At 42.6% G+C, this 22,879-nt stretch overlaps 2 protein-coding genes across 3 annotated transcripts in view; both read right to left on the reverse strand.

The window, feature by feature from the left end:
* The window catches only part of usp34 (ubiquitin specific peptidase 34), a 55,668-nt gene extending 50,628 nt beyond the window's left edge, over positions 1 to 5,040 (reverse strand). For both annotated transcript variants that reach the window (XM_017457479.3, XM_017457478.3), the window contains exon 1: positions 4,553 to 5,040. In XM_017457479.3, the coding sequence (XP_017312968.1) occupies positions 4,553 to 4,595 (43 nt within the window). In that variant the 5' untranslated portion in view covers positions 4,596 to 5,040. The remainder of the gene's footprint in view (positions 1 to 4,552) is intronic.
* Positions 5,041 to 8,474: 3,434 nt separating this feature from the next.
* On the reverse strand, positions 8,475 to 22,153 carry xpo1a (exportin 1 (CRM1 homolog, yeast) a). The gene is made up of 25 exons (XM_017457020.3): positions 21,443 to 22,153; positions 20,245 to 20,374; positions 19,315 to 19,416; positions 18,347 to 18,419; positions 17,778 to 17,839; positions 17,591 to 17,635; positions 17,307 to 17,488; positions 17,129 to 17,177; positions 16,803 to 16,922; positions 15,708 to 15,836; positions 15,445 to 15,603; positions 14,996 to 15,193; positions 14,711 to 14,849; positions 14,287 to 14,468; positions 14,044 to 14,200; positions 13,801 to 13,964; positions 13,175 to 13,309; positions 12,844 to 13,027; positions 12,515 to 12,621; positions 12,136 to 12,330; positions 11,656 to 11,824; positions 11,395 to 11,529; positions 10,221 to 10,380; positions 9,910 to 10,006; positions 8,475 to 9,450 (listed from the first exon to the last, which is right to left on the reverse strand). Exons 2-25 carry the CDS (start codon positions 20,368 to 20,370, stop codon positions 9,304 to 9,306), a joined length of 3,216 nt encoding a protein of 1,071 aa, XP_017312509.3. The 5' UTR covers positions 20,371 to 20,374; positions 21,443 to 22,153; the 3' UTR covers positions 8,475 to 9,303.
* Positions 22,154 to 22,879: the final 726 nt, after the last annotated feature.

The raw sequence follows: 22,879 nt of genomic DNA on the forward strand, positions 1-22,879 counted from the left end.
AGTACTCCACACGTCTTCATTCCGGGTATGACTTTAATCGGATTAAGGTCGTCGGTAATCTCTGTTTACATGCTGGTCTTAATCGGGTTAATATCGGATTATTGTTGTCCATGTGAACGTACTGACCGAGTGTGAGCTGTTGCACGGTTTATTCCCGGCCTACACGTCTTCTTTGTTTTAATAAAAGTGGTTCGGCCCTCGCTACGAGCGGCACGCGACACATTTCTCTCGTAGCGACGTTAATAAAGAACGAAGAACGGAAGCCGTCTCTGTCTGACGCAGAAGTTAAAGAGTCTCCTCCTGTCCCGCGGTCATCGGTCAGCGCTATCCGGTCAAGATCAAAGTAAATACGCGCCTCTCGGCTTCCTCTTTACGCGCTGTACACGATTATTAACGTCTCGTTCCGTTTCGAACCGTCCGTGCGCGTCTAAAACGTCAGACTTGCAGTTCCGATCCTAACGCCGTCATCTTTTACGCCTGGAGCTGCGTAACGCCGTCGGCGTCGTTCGAACAGATGCCGCGGACGAAGCGGGAAACGTTTAACTCCATCGTGACGTAAGCGGGTTTATATTTTGCAGGGGGGGGGGGGGGGGTGTTACCGGCATATACGGGTGCTGTCGTTATGGTAACCAGGTCAGACACACAGATGATTAAAAGCGGACGAGAATCCGGACCTTTCACACGGTAAGAGACGACGCTGAAATCCATCTCTGATACCGTTTCAATACAAATACAGCGTATTGTGCAGGGCGCTGGGGAAATAAATCCAATGAACTCGTTTCACTGATTGTAAAGTGTGTGTGTGAGAGAGAGAGAGAGAGCGAAAGAGCGAGAGAGAGAGAGAGAGAGAGCGCGGTGTGCGAGTCAACACATGCCTCGCTGTCAAGCTTCCTCCACGTGGTGAAAAGCCTGATCTGCCCCTCCCAGCGTAAGATACATACAACCGGCACATCTGTCTCGTCTCCTATTAGTTGTATCCATGTCTCACACACACACACACACACACACACACACACACACACACACGGCGACACGAGGAGGAGATAGCTGCCCATATATCAGATTTGGAGGTCAAAGATCAAACTACATGTGGACACATGGGCCTGTCACTCAACACAAAGACATGTACGTGTGTGTGTGTGTGTGTGTGTGTGTGTGTCTCTCTCGCTCGCTCGCTCACACACAGACGGTGCCGGGCTTCATGCGAATGTTGCGCTTAGCTGTGTTAGCAGGTAATTTCCGTATGGTTGTAGAAATTCGTAAAACATTAGCGATGAGGCAGAGTGAAGTCCCGTGCGATTTCGGTTAAAACCTAAGAGCAGAATTCCAGCACAAATCGAACGTGTAGCACGCCGTCACCGCAGGTACGTAACGATGTACGGGATTCCGATCATTAAAATGTTTTGAAATATTCAGCAAAGTTCAGAAAAGTCTTCGCTGTTTCCAGACCCCCCCCCCCCCCCCCCCCCCCGAAAAATAGTTTCCTGTTCGCAATAAAACAGAACAACAGAGCGTCTGATCCATGACCTTGACCTCTCCCCATCTTTGTTTGATTTCACAACATAAACGTTAACTTCTCATTCCCCACAGTCGCTCCGTCAACCATACAAAAAAAAAATTCACCCAAACACGAAATTAAACTACACAGGAAGCAGGATCGCAACGAGACCGACGAGCTCCCACCATTTTGGAATCGCGGGGCTCACGTGACAGTCCTGAGGCAGGGAATTTAAAAAAAGATGATTTCATCTTTAAATGTACTCACGTTAGCGTGAACTAAACCAAAACTAGGAAGTGTGAATTCGGAGCGGTGTAATTTCCTGACCTTCACGCGTCCGAGCCGTAAACAAAACACGTCCATTCCATTCGCCTTTTCATAGCAACAAGCTAGCCGTGATGGGTGATGTGTATCTTCCTCCTCAGAACGGTGACGCGTAGAGTCAGTGTTATAGATGTAACGTGTCGACTGAGCTAACGCTAATACAGTAAATAACTCGTTTAACATCCGAGAAGTGTTTAGCGCCGATGCCGTGAGCGGCCATTTTGATTTGACGTCCCTCGCTGAACTCGGGGTTGAGGAGACCGTCTGAGTTACGGTGCCGGAGTCCGGTACGGAAAGGGAGCTTTGTTTGGTTTCTCCTAGTCCGAGTTACAGGTTTGAGTCCTTCGTTTCATCACTGGGATGAGTATTTTAAAAAAAAAAACAACAAACAAAAAAAAAAACCAAAGTAACACGTTTGCTTTTAAAACATTTGATCGTGGATTTATTACGGCAAATACGGAAATATTATACAAATCTGAAGTCGTATTCCTTCAGAGTGCCGAGTTCGACGTCGTACGCCCTAACTGACATCCGTTATTCGCGCTAAAAACCGAGATGATAAAGTATTGGCGCCCTCGGGCCTCGTTTCCGCCGTGTTGATTTGAGGTCACTTGGGGTTGAAGAGACCGTCCCGGGTTACGGAGTAGATGGAGCGCTTTCTCTGGGGGTTGTTTTTTCCCCCGTAGTCGGCGGTCGGAAAATCCACGCATTCAGTCGTTCGGATTAAATTTTGCTAGTCAATTCCCACCACGGATTAAAAGTATCGGCACGCTCAAAGCCTCGTTTCAGATGCTCGGCACAAGAATGGAAACCTAAGCTAAGCGAGCGAGCGCTGTACGCGTACACATAAAAAGATAATAAAGTTAGGACTTCCGATGACGTTCTTGTGAGTAGTCCAACGACGATTCGGGTACTCGTGTGAATCCCGAACTCAGACCCGGGAGAGTCTCGCACTGGGCATGACTCGGAGCTCGAGCAGGAAACTAAATAGTCATGTTTATATCAAATGTATCGATGGTTAAATGATTTTTGAAGCTCGATATTATCTCAGAGGATAGATTTATCACTACTTTATCACCAGTTCAACCTTTACTACACTCTGTTCTCCTGTTCTAGTGTTTAAAGAAAAAAAAAAAAGAAGAAGAAGAAAAAAGTGTGGGAGGGGTTTAAAAATAAAAAATAATAAGCCTTTTTGTCAATGCAATGGTATTTTGACATGGACCACAATTTTACCTCAGAACTAAACTCAAATGCAGACAAACACAATCAGCTATTGTTAAAGTTTCTCATTATAGAGGCCCATCAGCTCCTTTGTACTTGTGCCTATGAAGCACAACTATGTTAGCTAGCAGGCTAACAAATACCAGCACAGCTAGCAAACAAACAGACAGCACCAACACAACGACGTGTTTGGTTAAAAATAAACAAACAGCAGTTTAAATCATTAACGTTATGATAATTCAACACAGTGTCAGGTAAAGACATTAAACTCTGGAACAAACGCAAGTCCAAAACAGTTGCTGCTAGCAACAAGCTCCGTTAGCTTCCACTGCTAACGAGTTCGTTCGCTAGCTAGCACTTGCACCATGTGGCTAAACATAACAACAAAACACCAGTCTAATTTTATGATTTATTTCTTTTTAAACGACACGGGACGTGTTTTCAGACATTTCACCTCCCTACAACCAGCGGGAGGTGATTATTTCCATCCCATTAGCGGTTCACTGCTAGCAAAGAAGACTAGCTAATTGCTAGTCAAGCTAGCGAAAACACACACACACAGGCTAGCTGTCATTTTTGTTGTCAAAACCACCAAACTACAATTTTTTTCTTAGATATTTAACACATGATGAGTGATTTAGTTGTTGTAAACGGTTGTAAGTGTTTTATAGTGTTTAGTGTGCTGTAAAAACAACCGTGTGGTAATGACAACGTATAAAAAAAAAACACACAAAAAAACAACAACAACAACAAAAAAAGAAAAACAGCAACGGTGATGTTGCTGCTATGGCTAATGCTGGCTAGGGTAAATAAAAGCGAATTGATATTTTGTGTGCTTAAGGATAAAGGTGCATGTGGCCGCATTAGGATGAATGCGAGTTAGAAAATAATAATAATAATAATAAAAATAATAATAATAATAATAAACACGAGTTTAATGGAAGGTAACGCTAACATGCAGTGATGTGGATTAAATGAACTAAAGGAAATGAGAGGCTGGGTGTTAAAGACACTGCGTTGCACTGGCAGGGTCAGGATTCGTCTTGTGCAGCATGAAACTGCTGATTTGTGCAATAATTACTAAAGTAAAACATGATCATGAGCACGTTTTTCCTGACTGATGTATGGACAGGAGAGGCCAGATTTGGATCAAACCGGATCACTGACATGCATGCAACATGACATTCAGATCAAATGCTTTGCATCTCCTTTGGGCCTACAATAGACAAAACTGAACATCACATATATGTGTATATGTGTCTAATTGCAATAATATATGATATATACATTGCATGATTGCAAAAAAAAGTCTACCCACCCTACTCAGACATAGATAGTGAAGTTACTGCAAGCCAAAGATCTGGACTAACTTTAATTTTAATGCGCGCGCACATACACAATAATAATAATAATAATAATAATAATAATAATAATAATAATAATAATAATAATAACAACAATAATGGTGATGCTAATAATAATAATAATCATAATAACAATAATACTTACTTTCATTCAGCACCTCAACCAGCTCGGCGCAGTTTTCACACATTGTTCATGAAGAAGGAAAGAAAATGAGAAAAAAAAGAAGAAAAAAAAAGAAATAAAAAAAGCTTAAAGTGCCAAAGTCAAACCATTGGAAATTGTTGATGGATCCTAAATGTTGTAGCAGCTGTACTGTTGTTGTTGTTTTTTTCATGTAAAAAAGCAAAAAGGGAAAAAGGCCCCAGACGCAATGCTTGATTAGATTTCTCGTTCTGTTGTTGTTTTTTTTAATATATATATATATTTTAAAAACCCCACAAGAATAAGGGAGATTTAAAAACCGCTCCGACGGAATAATTTCCCCCTAGCTTTTAGCTGTTCAGAGACAGTATTGTGAGGCACTAAGTTGTCGAGAGTCGAGTCAGACTCCAGTCGGAGCGCAACTGAGCACAGCACATACAGCAGCCATGTTGAAAAGGGGCAGCGGCATTCAAGAGCATCATCGGCTTTTTCCGGCTCTTCTCCTCCGCTGCGCTCGGCTCTTTCCGGAGATCTCGCGATGTCTGTTATCACGCGGGGCTTGGGCCAACAGCTGTTGGCAGTCACGTGACCTACTGTTTCCAAACCACAGCACGTTAAATTTATCGCGCTTACACAAATTATTGCTTCGAATGAAATAAATATATAAAAACTAAGTTATTAGGCGATGTAAGGAATCAAACATGACACGGAGCGCTGTTCTAGAAAAGGAATCAACAACGTCATGGTGTGATACGCCATACCAGTCCGTGACACGCGTATTAGAATTAGAACGCGCGCGTTAATACAAACCTGTGACTTGCCTTAAAGCCGGGACTACTTTCAGGGCTGCCGTTTTAATAGGGGTAAATACAGACAGGGCGTGCTGTTCTATTAATATAGGGCCAGTTATATGGAATTAAATTTGTGCCAAAAGGACTGAACGTAGCTTTATTTTCAAGAAACGAACAAACATAAACAACGAATGAGAAGAAAAACACTCTGAGAATGAAACGGTGAACGCAGTGGCAAAAATCAAACAGTGCTCTTCGCATAAACAGCGTTCTCTGTTAACAGTCTTCTACGCTTTGTTTTTCGCTGATCGTGGTTCAAGAACGCGCTGCCGGAGTTTACGTTTTCAAACTTTTCATTTACCCGCCGCGAGGCATTCTGGCAAAAACCTTGACGTATGGGCGGGGCTTAACAGCGATTTACTCTCATTGGCTAGCGAGATTTGGATCGACAGCTCGAGTGTCCAGCGGAGGAGGAGGAGGATGATGACACCGTTCCTGAGCGCTCATCTCGAAATAATAGTTGTGCAGAGACTACGCAAACCTCAAATATTAATTACGATCCAACACGCAGAGTAAGTCCGTCACTCATTTCCACTAGAAAGTACAAACACTGTAACTATACAGAGAACCGCATCCGGAACGCTCGCCAAAATTTGAGACACTGAAGTCTCTACTTCCAGGTCAGGGCGCTGTCCGTCCAAATCTCACTAGCCAATGAGAGTAAATCGCTCTTATGCCCCGCCCACACGAGGTTTGTGCCAGAATGCTTAACGTAAACCTGTGCAGAGTAAACGAAATGTTTGAAAATGTCACTTAAAACTCTGGCAGCACATTTATAAACCATCATCATCGCAAACGAAGCTTAGAAAACTGTTAACTAAGAATCCTGTTTATTTGAAGTCTGCGTCACATTTCTTCCACAGAGTTCAGTTTTCAGTGTCAGAGCGTTTTTCTTCTCTCGTCATATATTTTGGTTCGTTTCTATGAAAAGCTTTTCGACACTTATGACACAAATGTAGTTCCATATGGCTGCACCAGCTGGATATGCCCCCAGTTGTAAGACTAGGCTGGATGTAAAATGCACCTTAGAATTAATACCTGTACGACCAGCTAGGCGTAGTGCTACGTCAAAGACTAAATCTTACCCCTGTTCAAAGGTAGGTGTAAAGTGAAAAGTCTTGACCAGTTTCCAAGGTGAAAATAAAAACAATAGCACGTCTAATAGCCAGACTACACGAACAGTGGGTTTTCAGGCACGGAAGAGTAATGAAACCGCACCAGTCCTCTCAATATATACTGAGCTGGAGAACTTGTTGAAAGATTTCCTTTTGCTTCGAAGGTCTTTCCATTTGTTCGTCGTCGAGCGTTCGACTTCCTAATCCACCCTCTGCTTCCTAGACTGCTGCAGCCATCATCTGCCAGATACCTTTTTTATTATTATTATTCCTAGTTATGGCATTGTTTTGTTTACATACTAAAATATGCACAAACTACCCTGTCCAGGGTGTACCCCGCCTCGTGCCCGATGCTCCCTAAGATAGGCTCCAGGTTTCCCCGTGACCCTGAAAAGGATAAAGCGGTATAGAAGATGGATGGAAGGATGGATGGAAGATGCACAAACTTACTCAGTCATTTCTCTGAACGTTAAAACCCTCTTAAACCTCCCGAAAGGTCTGTTTTGCATTCCAGTCTTCTGGGTTTTCTAAATGAGTAAAAAAAATTTTTACCGGGGTCTGGATTTGACACGCAGCTCATGACAACAGTCACGACGACGGCAGGAGGGTTTTAAGAGAAACCAGATGGACAGAGAGGTTTTGCGCCATCTAGAGGATGATGCTTTTAATCCCCCAGATGTACGGAAGATAGAGTGCGTGAACAACGCCACTCGCATGGCGGCAGTAGCACGTACACGGGGTGAAAATACACATTTTACACCTTTAATACAGAACCACTGCCGTATTCAAACCCGCGCATTGATCTACACTTGTGCTTTGTTTCAAAGCCGGTACTACCGTGAGGTACTGCGGGTTCTAACGCAGTACAACGTCTGAGGTTATCTTTCTCATTTTAAACTTTCGTTGAAATAAAAGATATACAACCAGTTAAACCCATCTAGGGCCAGAATCTGAAAAAGTTGAAGATTTGCCTGGAATGCGACGCACGAGCATCCTACCCATGATCAAGTTTAAATATTATTCCCCCCAAAATCAGCATTTTATTCCATTAGACACACCATCCAGAACACACAGCTGTTCCTCAAGATTTGCACAAAAAAGCTCAGAGAATTCAGCATGTGAACTTCATCGAGGGCTAATGGAGCCAATCAGCTTTACATTGCGGTTAGATGAAACCAAAGTCACTTCCTAGCACGGCCTCGACATTAGATTTTAAAAAAATAAAATGAAATAATGGGGGCTGCAACTTAAGAACAGCCATCAGACTCGTGAGGGGAAATGTGGTGACGCCGTGTGGCTGTTTTGCAGATGGTAGTCCACAGGCTCTTACACACACTGGTGGCATAACAACCTCCGCCGAGTACTGGGATTCTTTTAAGCCCGATACCTGGACATAGAAGAAGAAAACAATCCCGAGCATATGACCAAAAGTATGTGCACACCTGCCCATCACATCCACCTGTGGTTCTTCCTCAAACCCCAAACTTCTTCCCCGAACAGCTCAATAACGCTGTTGTAGTTGAATGATCACAAATCCCCACAGCAACGCTCTGAAATCTAGTGGAAAGCCTTCAACGAAGACTGGAGCTTAGTTTAACCAAAACGGGGCGGGGGGAATAAATCTAGACATACAGGTGTGATGATCAGGTGTCCACAAACTTTTGGCTGCATAGTACATATTCAAATCAACACAAACATGAGCACAGGAAACAGTCAATATTTTGCCAGTCTATATAAGTGAATTTGAACCGTTGCACATGGAGATCCTCTACAAGTCTAAGATCCTCTAGGAGTGGGAAGACACAAGAAGCTGATACCATTACACTCTCCAGGGGAGGGTGCCAATAATTTTGAAAGCAGCACTTAACCAAAATGAAGTAACACAGTGTTCCTGTACATATTTAAATGGTAGTTAAACACTAGGCAAAATAATCTGTACAATAAATAATCAAGACACAGTTTTTGTGTGTTTTTTTTTGTAAAAATATCCAACTTTATGTTCCCGTAGTACTAAGACAGTGTTATAAACAGGACGATATGAACAAACCCTTCATCGCCGTTGGCAACATCTGCTTCGAGTCCGTTTCATTCTGAACAAACGCAGAGCGAGAACCGGAACGGAGCCGCATCCCTCCCCACAAACGCGCGCAAAAAAAAAAAAAAAGAAAAAAAAAAAACCAAACAAACCATAAGCCCAAAACAAAACATACGCAAAACTGAAAAATAAAGGTATAAAAAGACAATATAAAGCAAAGAAGAAAGAAAAAGAAAAAAAAAAGAGCAGCATCTTTCAGTTCTGAACGTCAGCCATTACATTCAATTGCAGTGCCATTCCTTTTTCCACGGGTCACTCCTCTTCCTGTCGTCTCTTCATTAACCTGCATTAATTGATCTATTTTACAAATGAACAAACAGACCAGTAGAGTTGATGGGAGGCGGAGCTTAAATTAAACTGTCCTCCAATGTGTGAACACGTTATTATGTTAGAGGAAACTAAACTAGACACACCCAACACAACGTATTAACATGGGAGTAATTACAGTGCATCAGTTCTCTCCTTATTAAAAAAAAAAAAAAAAGAAAAAAAAAGAAAAGTGGGCGGGGACTCTGATGGTACATGGGTGGAGTATTGGACATTTGGGAGATGGTTTAGTCGAAATTTACACTCCTCTTCCATCTTCATCCTACTGCAATCTCTCTGTATGTACACACACACGCACGCAGACACACTTTTGTTCGCGGTTCGTTCCTTCCTGCGTCCGAAAAGCCGCTCCGGCGCACGCGGAGCTCAGTCACACATTTCCTCAGGGAGTTCGTGAGGGTTGAGGATTCCCGGCACGGACATCTGGAGTTTGTGTTTCTCCTCCTGAGCCTGACGCAGCGACGTCTCTCGCTCCTCCAGGAACAGATCGCTGGTGTCCTCGCCGGCAAACTCCTAAACACACACACACACACACACACACACACACACACACACACGGTCAGTCAATTAAATACAACTTCTTAGAGAACAGGAAATAAAAAAAAACAAAAAAAAAAACACTGTAAACGAGACCAAACAAATCGTAAACAAATCTAATCAAATATCCAGCACAAGTACTCGCTGGTCTGAACAGGAATCTAATCTGATCAGTAACGAGCAACCACACCTGCTATCTAAATTTATTCAGTGTCTGTCTTGTAGATGATATGAAGATATGATATCAACGTTAAGATCAATTTGATCGTAAAATCGGTATCGTATCGAAGCTCTGACTGAAAGCAGCTCGTGAGATGTTAGACTCTGTTCAGACCTGCAGTTAAAGGGAGTCATTGGTGATCGGATCGCTAAGTGAACGGGGTTACTTTTGGAGGTGGTCTGGGGCACAAATGTATATCAGAGTGTAAGGGATACCTTGATCTGCACCAGGAAGTCCCGAAGGTGCTCTTTGAAGGCAGGGATATCCTGATTCAAACTGAACAGACCGGTTACGAATACTTTCACCTGTGCACTGGAATGGAAAAACAACAGAGTTGCATCAGCAGTGTAGCAGACCACGCCCGGTAACATCCCTATAGCAACCGACACATGTGCTGGGAAAAATTACATTCCAAAATGTTTTCACAATTTTGTTTATTTTAAAGAAAAATAAAAATAAAAATAAAAAAAAGAATTAGGACACCCCCCCACCCCAAAAGTTGCATTTGTGCAGGTGGTGGTCTTACTCTTGTAGGTGTGGGAAGGCAGTTTTCAGCAGGTTGGCTACATATTCCTGTACGTAGACCTGGTTGTTGACGGGGGTGCTTGAGTTCAGGGTTATGCTGATTTTCCCCTCCTCGACTAGGTTAAACATGTAGGCCAGGATGGAGGCATGCATTGTCAAACCTGCAGGGATAAAAAAATAAAATAAAATTATTACTTGTGTCTCCCCACACCATATACACTACAAGTCAAACATTTACACACACTCATTCTTTATTTTTATTGTAAAATGTGGGAAAAAATTTTTTAAAATAAATAAATAAAAAGTCATCAAAACTCTGGAGTAACACAAATGGAAGTATAAAAATAATAATCTAAAATAAATCAAAATAATTTAGTATTTGAGCATCTCCGAAGTAGACGCCCTTTACGCCAAGAGTTTCCAGAAATGTATTCCTGGCGTTTTCTTGAGCGATGTCTTGAGGAATTTCCCTCAGATGATTTTTAAACGGTCTTAAAGGAGTTCACACCGACGCTGTATTCTTATCGGCTGCTTTTCAGAAATATTTCGCTCCGAGTCGTCCGTTTAAAAGTAATATATTATGTTTTCTAATGAAAGAAATTAATACGTTGGCACGATTATATTTCTGTCTACAACACCGATTTCACACATTTAATCATACACCTTCAGATCAAAAGCTTTTTAAGATCACAAGAAATATTTCAGTCGAGGGTGTCCCAACTTGTGACCGTTAGTGTAGTTCAAGCCACACCTCCTTCACCGACACCAAAATGACTTGGATTCAAGATGGACGGAGCTCTAAAAGCATCCTAAAAGACTGTGTGATGACTTTAGATATGCAGTTTTTTTCTTCTTCATAGGAACACTTAATAACCAAGCTGTTCCTTTAAAAAGAATGCTCCAACCCACCTAGTTAGCTTTTTTATTTTTTGGCCATTTCATTGTTTAGTGCGGTTTAGAATAACCATAAACCATCATGACATTAAAACACTATAATTGATCGAGTGTTGTTTTTTAACTGGTTAATAATAAGCAAGCCACAATTTACTCATTATTATACCACTGAGGGCTTCGTGCTCATTTCCAGTTACCAAGTTTAAAAAAAAAAAAAAAAAAAAAAAAACACACACAAAAAAACCACAATAGAAACACTCTGTATTCGCCCTGTCGCTCACCCGCCGTGTGGGACGTATCGGTGACGACGGAGAAGATGTGCTGCAGGATGTCGCAGAAGAACGTCTGATAGAAGCTCTGAGCTGCAGCCTCCTCCTGGGCCACGTTCTGCAGCATCGTGTAGAGAATCTGCAGACCTGACAGGGAGACGACGGGAACACGGAGCAGATATTAATATGATTCATTATTAATATCATCATCATCAACCGAAAGGGTTTTCCTCCATTCACATGACGACGTCACCGAGGACCTGACTTGCGTACCTGTGTCAGCGACGTTCCTCATGGTGTGCTTAAAGGCCCAGATGATGGAGTCCAGCACCAGTTTGAACTGCGCCGGCGGGATGGACAGAAACGCAGGGAAGCAGTGCGAGTTCACCGCCTGCAGCAGGTAGAAGAAGTTTGTTCTGTGCTCTGGGAACTCTTCGAAGTCCTGGATAAAAAAAAATGTAAAAAAAACAGAAAAGGTTAAACGCAATATTTGCATAGTAAATGTTAGTTATTATTCAGGTGTGTTCTGATTTGATCGATTTAATCGGTTTTGAATTTAGACTGAGTGTTTCTGCTGTTTGGAGTTTGCAAAAATCATTTTAAAAGCTTAGCAGTTCAGAAAGAAAGGAAAATAAATAAATAAATAGGATGGGTATCGAAATGGACTGATATTCAAAGTGTCTGGAAAAGAAAAGGTGGTATCGTGATATAGCCATAGCTAGCTGATGCAACATATCCAAAAAGGTTCCTGACCTTGTTGATCATGTTTAAGGTGCACTCAAATACAGCGTCGAAAATCTTGGGGATTTCCGCAGTAATATGGGCTGCGAGCTTGTTGACGATGGTTGCCATGGTGCTGAGCACTTCGGGTTCTCGAGCGGCAGGGACGTTCCGCTGATAGTCGATCAGCACGGCCTCGAGCAGAGGGGGAACAAAGTTCTCCCCGACCTGAGCACCAGACAGAAATAAGAGTCAGCCTTCAGAAATCAGCAGTACAGAAATGGCTGTTCTGAGCAGTCGACGTTTTCTCGTTTTTTACTACAAGGAGTTAAAACACAAAAGCTGAGCTGTATAATATTTTACTGATTTATTTACTGATGTATTTAGCAGTGTTGTATTTCGAGTCTCGTACCATCTGGGGATCGTTGGAACGGCTGACCCAGCCCGAGATGAGCTTCAGAGTTTCTCTCTTCACCGTGCGCATGCTCCTGATGAGAGGCTGCTTTGTTACCATCTCACCTAAAGAGAGAGAGAGAGACAGACAGATAGAATGAACTAGAGATAAGTTTGTCAGCTTTAAGATGTTCACTGTATAGGGGTCTAAACATCTAAACACAGTCTAGTCACACAAGCACTCCCATTAGTTTTCTGTCCCTCAAGCCAAGCTAAAAGTTGAGAAAATAACCTTCAGATCTGGAAGATGTATGAATGAAAACCAGATCTTTAGAGACTGCTGCTCACCGTTGGTCTGGATGGCAGAGGAGATGTTCTCGCTCAGACACTTGTAGACGTTCAGCATGTCTAGATAGATGCGTCCCAGCTGCACAACAAACGGGTGACCCACAGCCTTACACGCCCTCACGTTGGTCTTCAGGATGCTGCCGAGCTGACGCACCGTCTCCGGGTCCTTCAGGATGTCCACGTTCTGACAGAAGACAAAAACGTCAGCCATTTTAAGCAGGACGGGGAACACAATAGCTTTTATTTATTTATTTATTTATTTATGTATATAAAGCAACTTAAGGGTTATAAGTGACATACGAGACGTAGGCTCCGATTTCCCCAAACTCACCTTGGTGGCCTGCTGGATGATGCTATCCCACACCTGGTTGGGGAGCAGCATGTACTTCTCTATCAGGTGCTCCTGCACTGCCTGGTCTGTCTGAGCACCGATCATGTAGCCTACAGCCTCGTAGAACGTATGCACCTACACGAAGAAAGGGAGGGGGTTAGAGTATAGAAACAAAAAAAAGGAATTTCGAACTGTACTGGAGTGCCTAAATGAACATGACCGTAATTTCCATGGAAACAGGAAGTCAGGGTGGGACATCATATCAAGTGCGCCTCCCCCTTTTTTAAAACAGCCAGTAGCATTTGGCTTACCTCACAGCCCGGAAGTTAAGCTGTACTCAACAGTCAGTACAGTGGATTGTTATTGGAGGTGGGACATTTCAGTTTCTCGAGAGTGTTTGATTGGACAGAAAATCTGATCCGAGAAACCGAAGTGAACGTGTATATCGTCTAAATGTGAATCTTGTCGTCATTTTGGAGCGCACTAACTTACAGATAACCGGTTAGGGCTTATTAAACGTATTCATACTAACTAAAAACCACAAAACTTTTATGTGTAGATTTCAGTCGTATATATACACATATATAAATAAAGTAAACCCAAGGCGTTGGACGTTACACACTGACCTGCTGCGGCTGCAGGTCGCAGATGATGGTGTTTATGTTATTAAGGATCTCGTCAATGAAGGGCATGACCTCGCCGACCTGCACCTGAACAAAATGCCTCCTGCACTTCTGAGCGATCTTGATGAAGGTGTCGCACGCCATGTCCTGCACGCCGTCGTGCGTCTCTGCGGGACAAAGCGAAACCCGGTGAGCGTCCGAGAACATCGCGTGAAAGCAGAGTGTGAAGCGTCGCGCTCAACTCACCGTGCATGAACTCGAACAGCTTGTTGACGACAGTCTTGAGGAACTTCCAGTGGGCACGGAGGAACCGTGGGTACTGCCCTACAATGTACATGATGTTGGAAGCGATGATGGCCTTATTGTCTTTCCCTCGCTTCTGCTCACACAGCCCCAGCAGGTCCTGAAGTGCGCACACATACACACTCAGATAAACACATGTACAAAGACAAAAAGTTCAACTGATCTGTTCACACCGATTTAAGTCACCTTAATGACCGTGACGAGGAACCGTTTCTCATCCTCCTCGTGCATGGCTCCGCTGATGGACCCGATGGCCCAGCACAGCGTGTTCAGGTTCCTCCAGGACCACTCTGTACCGTTCACCTGGTTGTGCAGCTTCTCAGTCATGATCCTCTCCGTATCCGCGTAGTCCAAATGGGTCAGGTAGACTACAAACCATGAGCTAAGCTGTGTTACGTTCTCCTTTTTAACATGTTTAAAGTGCAACATAGGAACCCTGTCAAATTCCCAGAATCCTTGAAATCTTTCTAAGAACCATTTATGGAACCTAGGAACCCTTTAAAATTCCCAGAAACCCTGTTCTGACACCTTGAAATCTTTCTAAGAACCATTTATGGAACTTTTTTCACTTGCTAGTCACGATGAAGCCCTAATTCGACATGCTGCTCACCGAGTGTCTCTCTCATGTTCTTGTAGAGGTTGATCGAATCCGTGTCCTTCATGAACTCCCTCACCACCTCACCCTGATCGTTCTCCACCACCAGCACCTCCTCCGGTTTAGCCATGCGGCTCACCATCAGGAGACGCACCTGCCGGAGGTAAAGCGCAGCGTTACTACCGCACTCAACACACACACGTAAAATAATATCTGACATGCCAAACAGACTGTCCATTACAATCGTTATCTTAGTCCACAGCCTTATCTGACGCGTGTTTGAGTAAGAACGAGCCTCACCTTGGAGAGGACGGGCAGGTACAGGTGTCTGCGTGGGGGTACGTCAAAATGCTGGCTGCCAGACAGCAGCGGTGAGGTGGAGGTGCTGAACGGACTCTCTCTGTACAGCTCAGCTGCCAGGTGGTTCCAGTACTCCAGACAGATCTTGAAGATCTCAGTCTCTTCCACCTCTGACACGAGCAGCATGTAGTGGAGAGCCTGAGAAGAACGACAGAGAGAGGGGGTGGAAAAGAAAAAAATATATATATAAATAAGTAAATCTCCACCTAGTTTTCTGTGGAGTATGGAGTTAAACACCTAGAGCAGGGCTCCCTTGAAGTACCAATACCCTGCTGATCCAACCAATCACCTAATTAACTTCCTGCTACGTTACTTCATAATGAAATCACAATTATATATATTCAAAAGTGTAATTTTACCCATTATGCTTATCAAATATGTGTGTGTACCTCCATGAGTGTCTCCCGCAGGTTGGGCCTCTTCTCGATCAGCTGCCCATGTTCTTTGAGGAAGGTACACAGGAACAAGCTGAGGTTCTGGATGAAGTTCTGCTCGTCGTCTTTCCCGTTCGAGTACGCCATGCGGATGTTCGTGTTCAGAGGCAGCATCTGTCAATCAAAAACCCAGACATTTCACTCATCACCATGACCCCCCCCCCCCCCCCCGATTCCTTATACAGCCAGACACAGGCAGGGTCTTGAAAGTGTGTTACCTGTTTGAGCTGCATCATTGTTAGCGTGAAGAGGCTGACGAATTGCTCCTCGTACTGATTGACGCTGACGCCGGCAATTTCAGTCAGACACTTCAGGGTCACGTTTCGAAACATCGGAACGTTCAGAAACTGAAAAACAAAATAAATAAAAAATTAAAAAACACACTACATAACACCACAGAACACCTTTACCCACATGGCAGGCCACACAGAGCGAGTAACGCGTGTGTCAGAGTGCCAGCTTGACCACCGTACCGGTGGCAGGAGGTATTAATAGAACAGCTTGCACTCTATTATGATGTTCCTCTGGTTCTTACGCAGTTGCAAGCATCACCAATGCAAATGCGCCTTTGTGAGAGGATGCACGCTCGTAATACGAAGCGCAAATAAATAAATAAATAAATAAATAAATAAAGAGGAAAAAAGTTTTCATCGTCATATTTTGAAAGTTCAGTTTATTACGGATCAAAAGGTAAACTATACTGTGAAACCATTTTAGGAGCCGTTTCTGAAAACCCAGGAACCCTTTAACATACCATGAAACCTTTTCTGAAACTTTGAAATCTTTTCAAGAACTATTTATGGAACATAGGAACACTTTCAAATTCCCAGAAACCCCATTCTGAATCTGAAATCTTTTTAAGAACTATTTACAGAACCCAGGAACCTTCCCCCCCCCCCCCCCCCCTGTAACTTAGGAGCTTCCATCAGGCAAACCAGGAACAATTTTAGTTTGATGGCCACAGTTACAGAAACCCTTTTGGTTCCTGCTCCAGAGTCATGAACCAGGACGTTGATTAACTGACTAATCAGACTTTAGACACACGCCTGCCACTTATAAAAAATAAATATAGTCTTGATAGGTGAACTGTACTTTAGATAAACAATAGCAACAAAGTGGATGCTTTCCAAAATGCTTTGTTTTCCTTTCTGTGACAAAAAAATAAAAATAAAAAAGAGCATTTTTTAAAAATAGAATGTTTGGGTTATTTATTTATTTAAATGCAGAATGGTGGTAATGAATAAATCTGTCATTCTTGTTCAGGTCTAGGTTGGGTCATGGTTGCGAACGGCCTAAAATCGCTACGCCGTTACCTTATAAACCAGGGTGCTGATGAGTTTGGTCTCAAAAATGTAGCCCAGAGGAATCCAGTTCAGGAAGCGCAGGAGGGTCTCCAGTGTGGCGTGGACCAGTGGAGCATTCTGGGAATTTTCCTGGGAGAGAACAGACGAGAGCAAGGTCACAAATCCCCATTCAGCTACTGATTATTAATAATTTCCACCATTCCGTCGCATAACAGTGAACGGAAATAGAGACACCATTCCGGTACTAATAAGGATTTAGAGGGATTTGTCGCATAAAAAACCTGTGTGTGTATATATATATAGTTGTTTTTTTTTGTTTTTTTTTAAATCCTTACCATGACAAACTGGCAAAGCTGAAAAATCTGGGAGAACTCGTTGCACATACTGCAAGAGAACATTAAAAACCTTAGATCTTTGAGAAATCCTAGATCAATCATCATCATCGCTAAGCATGGACCATGTAACACGGACCGATCCACCGTAATCCGTAGTGGACTTGTGACGTGACAGTACCTGTCTTTCAGGTGCTTGGCTTTGACCTGAGTCATCTGTCCACTGGAGAAGTCGAACACCTCCTCGCTGAGCAGCTTCAGGATGATCATGTTGTTCTGGCAGAGGCTCTCGCTCGTGCGACTCGCTCCCACAATGTCGCTGATGAACGTGGGCCAGTGCTTCGGCCACTCCTGCTTCAGGATCTGGGGCGGGGTGGGGGCGGGGCACACGTGTTAATAAGGATATTAACACACATCGCATGACTTCTTGTTGATTTTGTGAAAACGCACAGCATGATTGCTCACCTGCACCAAGATCATATTCAGCTTTGCCAGGTAAACTCCCTCTTTCTGAAACAGAAATATCAGTAAACCGTGTTGATATGAATAAACGAGTACGTGTACCTCACTCACGTGAGTATCGTCTGAAGCTACATCCACAGAAGTCAGTGAGGACGGAAATTAGATGCGTTTCGACATTAGAAGCCTTTACCTCGACTACAGAAGGATCCGAGGACGTCTTGATAATCAGCCCCACGACGTACTTCTTAATTCCTAAGAAAAATGGAAAGAAAAAAAAAAGAAAAAAAAAAAGTATTCCTTACAGCTGTAGAGCAAATATTAATCGAGATAAAACGACTGACGTGATTTACAAATCGGAAAGAAAATACGGAAAATCAGAAAGAAAAGTGTGAGATTCCTGCATTTCATTTAGTTTTCCATAAAAACTAAATTTCCTTTCTATTTAAAAGGCTTTTGTTTCGCTATCATGAGAGTTGAGGACAGAAATGCGGAGGCCGTTTCCAGGTGGGGGCGGGGCTAATTTCAGGGCCAGAAAAAAAAAAAAAATTTCAGCTAGAAATGAATGCAGTGAATTAGCTAGCTAAAGTGTACTGCATGGAAAAAAAAAAATACTGCAAATCTTTGAATTTGCGATAACCAAATCATTAATGTAAGAACATCTGAGCATCATAAATGGCACCTTTAATTGTTCACTCTGGTCACTGTATACGTAAAGAAAAATAAAGAGTGATCGTGTGCACGAGCGAGGAGTTGTTTTACCTTCACACTGGTGTCTCGGAAGAACTTTCCAGCGTGTTTTAATGACAGTCTCCAGAATCTGAAGGGCGTAATACTGTGAACATCGAAAGTCATGGAGTTAGGAGAATCACGGGAGCCCAAAACAAACAAACAAACAAATAAATAAACCACAAGCTAAGGTTGTCACTCGATTCACAAATGGGGTCATGAGAGAAACTAAAAGTTAATAAGCGATATATTAGTCTTTTTCACTATTACTAGAGCAAAAAAAAAAAAAAAAACACAAAACAGAAATTTCTACTTGTGTGCTCAAACTGTATACTTACGTACAATCCTAGTACCTTTACTGAATACCAACACTGACCAGTTGTCCTATTACAGTCAGCGTTTCATTTTTAAAAACCTCTCATGTCGCCTTCAAACCTACCGAAAGCATACCAGCATTGTGGATTTCCTAGATTAATAAATACTTTTGAACGCAAGGTCTGAGATTTCTAACCGAGATGCAGATCATGACGACAATCACAAAGACGGCGGCGGAGAGTTTAAAGAGAAAGGGAGCTCATCGGTCAGGAATGTTTTCTAGTGAAAGTACAGAACATACCACACGACCACAACGTGGATTAATTTCCTATAACGCCACAACGCTTCCCCCTAGACTGGTAAGGAATATGCATTTGGTTTTTAAGTCACTTACGATACACATACACACGCCACTGACATAACAAAATGTTCCAGGAGTCCTGCTTTATAAATCCGGAGCTTAAATAAAAACGTACAGCGAGCAAGGAAAAGGGGACGTTTGCACAAAATATTCAGGAAGCCCGTATACAAGAGATTCTCTGTTGGACACACGAGACTTTTAAATTGTTTCCCCTTCCAAACTGTTTCATAAAGAAAAAAAAAAAGAAAAAAAAAAAAAGAATAAAGCAAGAGTGTGTAATTTCTACACTGACACTGTAAACACATCCACATCCGTCCCCACATACTTTGGTCTTCATGTTCTGAGAGAACTCCAAGATGGTGTCCACTCTGGTCCATGCGTCCGGGTGATCCTTCAAGTTAGTCAGGACTTCCTGTGCCAGCCGTTGCTAGGATACGCAGAGAGCGAGAGAAAGAGAGAGGACAAAATTAACGATCCTTATTCACACGTAAACAAGCTGCTATTCACGAGACGGTGTGACCGAGTGTTCATCTCCAAGCCAGTGTTTTTCAAGAGACGTCAAGTGAAGTGATGCCGTGAAAACGCAGAGTCTACGGTGAAATCAGTCAACAATCTATTTAAAAATATTTTACGGCTAATTAGTGCATGTTCTACTCGGTTATCTCCGTTTTACTTTTATTTTACTCGTACTCCATTTTTTATCATTGTAAACCGTACGGATAATTGCTGAATAATCAGATTACGGAGCTAAACATCTGTTCGCGTTCATTTTCTTAAGTACGTAGCATTATGATTACACACAGTAGGACAAATCACAAAACGCACTCAAACACAAACTCGATCCAATGCAGCGAAATTTATTAGAAGTATTTGAATTTTTTTTTTAAACCAAAAATAAATGGGGGGGGGGGGGGGGGGGGAGATAAATAAATAAAGAAAAAATTGTGCTCACTAAGGCATGGGAGTTTTTTATATTAAATACCCCCAAGAAGATTATAATGTGCAAACTTTACCAAGCGGCACTTGTGTAGCACGGAAGCACGACAGTGATGCACGAGCACAAATTTATGTTGATATCCAAAATGTTCCACTGTGTGCAAGGGCTTTGGAGAAACTGGTGCGAGCTGCTTAAAAGGTTTCGTTTAATTCACGTTTATCGTCATTATATACTTTTCGTGTAAAGTTCTAAAGGAAAAATGCTGAGTAGCTTTTACAGAAAACGGTCTCAGACAGGTTTCGGTATGTCGAGTCTTACCTGAGAGCCGACATCGTAGTACATGGAGTTGACCACGTTGTCGAGCAGGTTGATGTCCAGCTTTTGAGAGAAGTCCAGCAGCTGCCGGGCTGTATGGTCCGCTAACATTGTCATATCTGCTGGCATAGAGCTGTGGGGCGGTCACGACAGAGCAAAATCAAGATCTGATGAAAGTCTAAGAGTGTGTGTGTGTGTGCACATATATAAATAAAATTCAGGGTGTCGTCCCCCTGGGTGTCCATTTTTTTTTTAAATAGCTAAAGCCCTATTTGGATGGGATTACATTTACACAGCGTCCTTGGGTAAATTAATATTTTACAGGTGCTGCGATGTGATCCGTCCTCCTCTGAGAAAATGACAAGTGTTTTTCACAAAAACTCAGCAGCCATCTTATAACTTTATTCCCGCCCGGATGCACATACTTTAAACTCTTCCCGAAACAGCAAACGCACGCTTAATAATACGAGTGGACTCTCAGCTATACGCTTGGTCTGGACCGTTAAACCTGGACTACAGTCCTTACACAGGAAACGACGTGAAATGTAAATTCATATATGCACAATATCATCGACCAATAATGACTCGTTGGAGAAATGACCTGCTGATTGGATGTGAGAGGAGAAGTGTACATAAAAAAATATTTAAAAAAAAAAAGACTTATTACAGACGCTGATAAACTAATCCTAGACCTTAATAGGGGTGTCAGAAACCACATCATGCCTGATGTGACCGAGATACTGAACATCTCTACACATCACGTGATGCTAATCTGGTGGGCATAAGCTTCCATGGCTTGTTAGCTACATTAGCATGGCATCTTCAGCACAAAACTAAAAAGACTACACACACACCAAAATAAATAAATAAATAAACAAACAAGCACTGATTAAATGCACTTGAGTAAAAGTAATAGAGGGAGTTATTTCTGCACGTTTAATTTTTGGCCTAAAAGGGTTACTAATTGTTTTCTGGAACATTCCAAATGACTTGCAATTAGTCCAACACAACTAATCAACTTTTTTTCCCCCCTCCATAATGAGCTGACAAACTAATTAGTCAGTTTTATTCACTCAGCATGTCATACAGTAACTTTAACTCCGTTATGATACACACAAAGATTTCACAATCTTAATTAATAAAGTAACTTATTTTCCCCCCTCAAATATACAACATGTATTTAAAGTCCTCACCGACTTACCTGCTTTTTTTTTTTGCTTGTTTGATTTAAACAAAACACTCCTCTTTGTGTTGAAATGAGACTCGGGCGTGTGGCTGCTATCGCTTTAAAACTTAGAAAAATTCAAATAAACCGCAAGTTTACAGGAGTCCGTTTATCTCATGATGACGCGGTAGCAACGTGCTAGCTGCTAGCTAACGAACATACCCAATTAACTTGATCCACACGGGCAACGTGATGATAACCAGCTGCTTAAATAGCTAGCGATTTTAATTCTTTAGCAGACCGAATTTATCGTATACATTAAATACAAAAGAAACAACAAAAAAAACAACAACAATGCTAACTAGTTAGCTAACACTGAATGATGTTTCGTCTAGCGATTAGTCAGAGTCCAGAAACAGCTCGCGTGACCCTTGGTATAACTTAGCCTAAGTGCTAGTGCTAATGCTAGCTAGCTAATGTCACTGATTATAATGCCTGGAGTTGCTATGCTATCTCGCTAGCCAGCTTCCCTTGGTCTTCAAGCACAAATTGAAGCAGGGCGTTAGTTTATTGTTGGATCTATGTCAGGATTTAAAAATAAAAAAAAAACCCAAGCAAAAAAACACGTAAAGCCTTGAAAGAGTCTGTTGAAAACCAGCTCTTCTCTCAGCTCGTGGATCAAACAAACCCAAGACCGGTTGAAACCGGTTCAGACTGGGATATTCCATCTCGGTTTAGTTTTCAGCCCGTAGCGCCGCGTAAAAATTTGGACTGCATGACACCGCCTACGGTCTCATCTGATTGGTTGTGCGCGGCGACGCAAGGCAGCCCTGGCAGCCGATTGGACAACAGGGGCGTCGCTCTGACTTCGTGCCTCGTGCAGGGCGCGCGCGCGCGGGCTGCCTCCAAGACCCATGCATTGTCAATGCGGTGTGGGCTGGACTGAGTTAGCGATGGAAAATTACTGAGAGCTTACTGTGATGTGCTGTAACTTCTGTGTGTGTGAGAGTGAGTGAGTGTGAAGGAGTCGTTGTTCTGGTCTAAATGATTTTTTAAAAACCGTTTAAAGTCAGTTGTTTTTAAGAGTAATTAATATTTAGTGATTAATATTGCATATATAATATTCAAATTATGTTTGGGTATTAAGTATTTACTTAACTGTGTGTTTATTTTATGGGTACACTTTTGTAAAATTCCTGGGACCTTGTATTATACATCCATCCATCCATCTTCTATACGGCTTATCCTACAGGGTCACAGGGAACCTGGGACCAGGGAGCATCGGGCACAAGGCGGGGCACACCCTGGACAGGGTGCCAATCCATCGCAGGGCACACTCACATACACACTCACACACCCATTCATACACTACGGACACTTTGGACATGCCAGTCAGCCTACCGTGCATGTCTTTGGACTGGAGGAAGGAAACCCCCGCAGCACGGGGAGAACATGCAAACTCCACACACACAG

This window comes from Ictalurus punctatus, chromosome 26 (genome assembly GCF_001660625.3).
Source record: "Ictalurus punctatus breed USDA103 chromosome 26, Coco_2.0, whole genome shotgun sequence".
NCBI lineage: Eukaryota > Metazoa > Chordata > Actinopteri > Siluriformes > Ictaluridae > Ictalurus > Ictalurus punctatus.

Excerpts from the sequence above, each read along its gene's own strand:
- xpo1a (XM_017457020.3), bottom strand. The coding sequence starts at position 20,370 with ATGCCAGCAGATATGACAATGTTAGCGGACCATACAGCCCGGCAGCTG. Across the intron at positions 14,850-14,995 it reads ACCTGCCCGTCCTCTCCAAG|GTGCGTCTCCTGATGGTGAG; the intron begins GTGAGGCTCGTT and ends TACCTCCGGCAG. Across the intron at positions 10,007-10,220 it reads GCCTTCCCACACCTACAAGA|TGCACAGGTGAAAGTATTCG; the intron begins GTAAGACCACCA and ends TTTCCATTCCAG.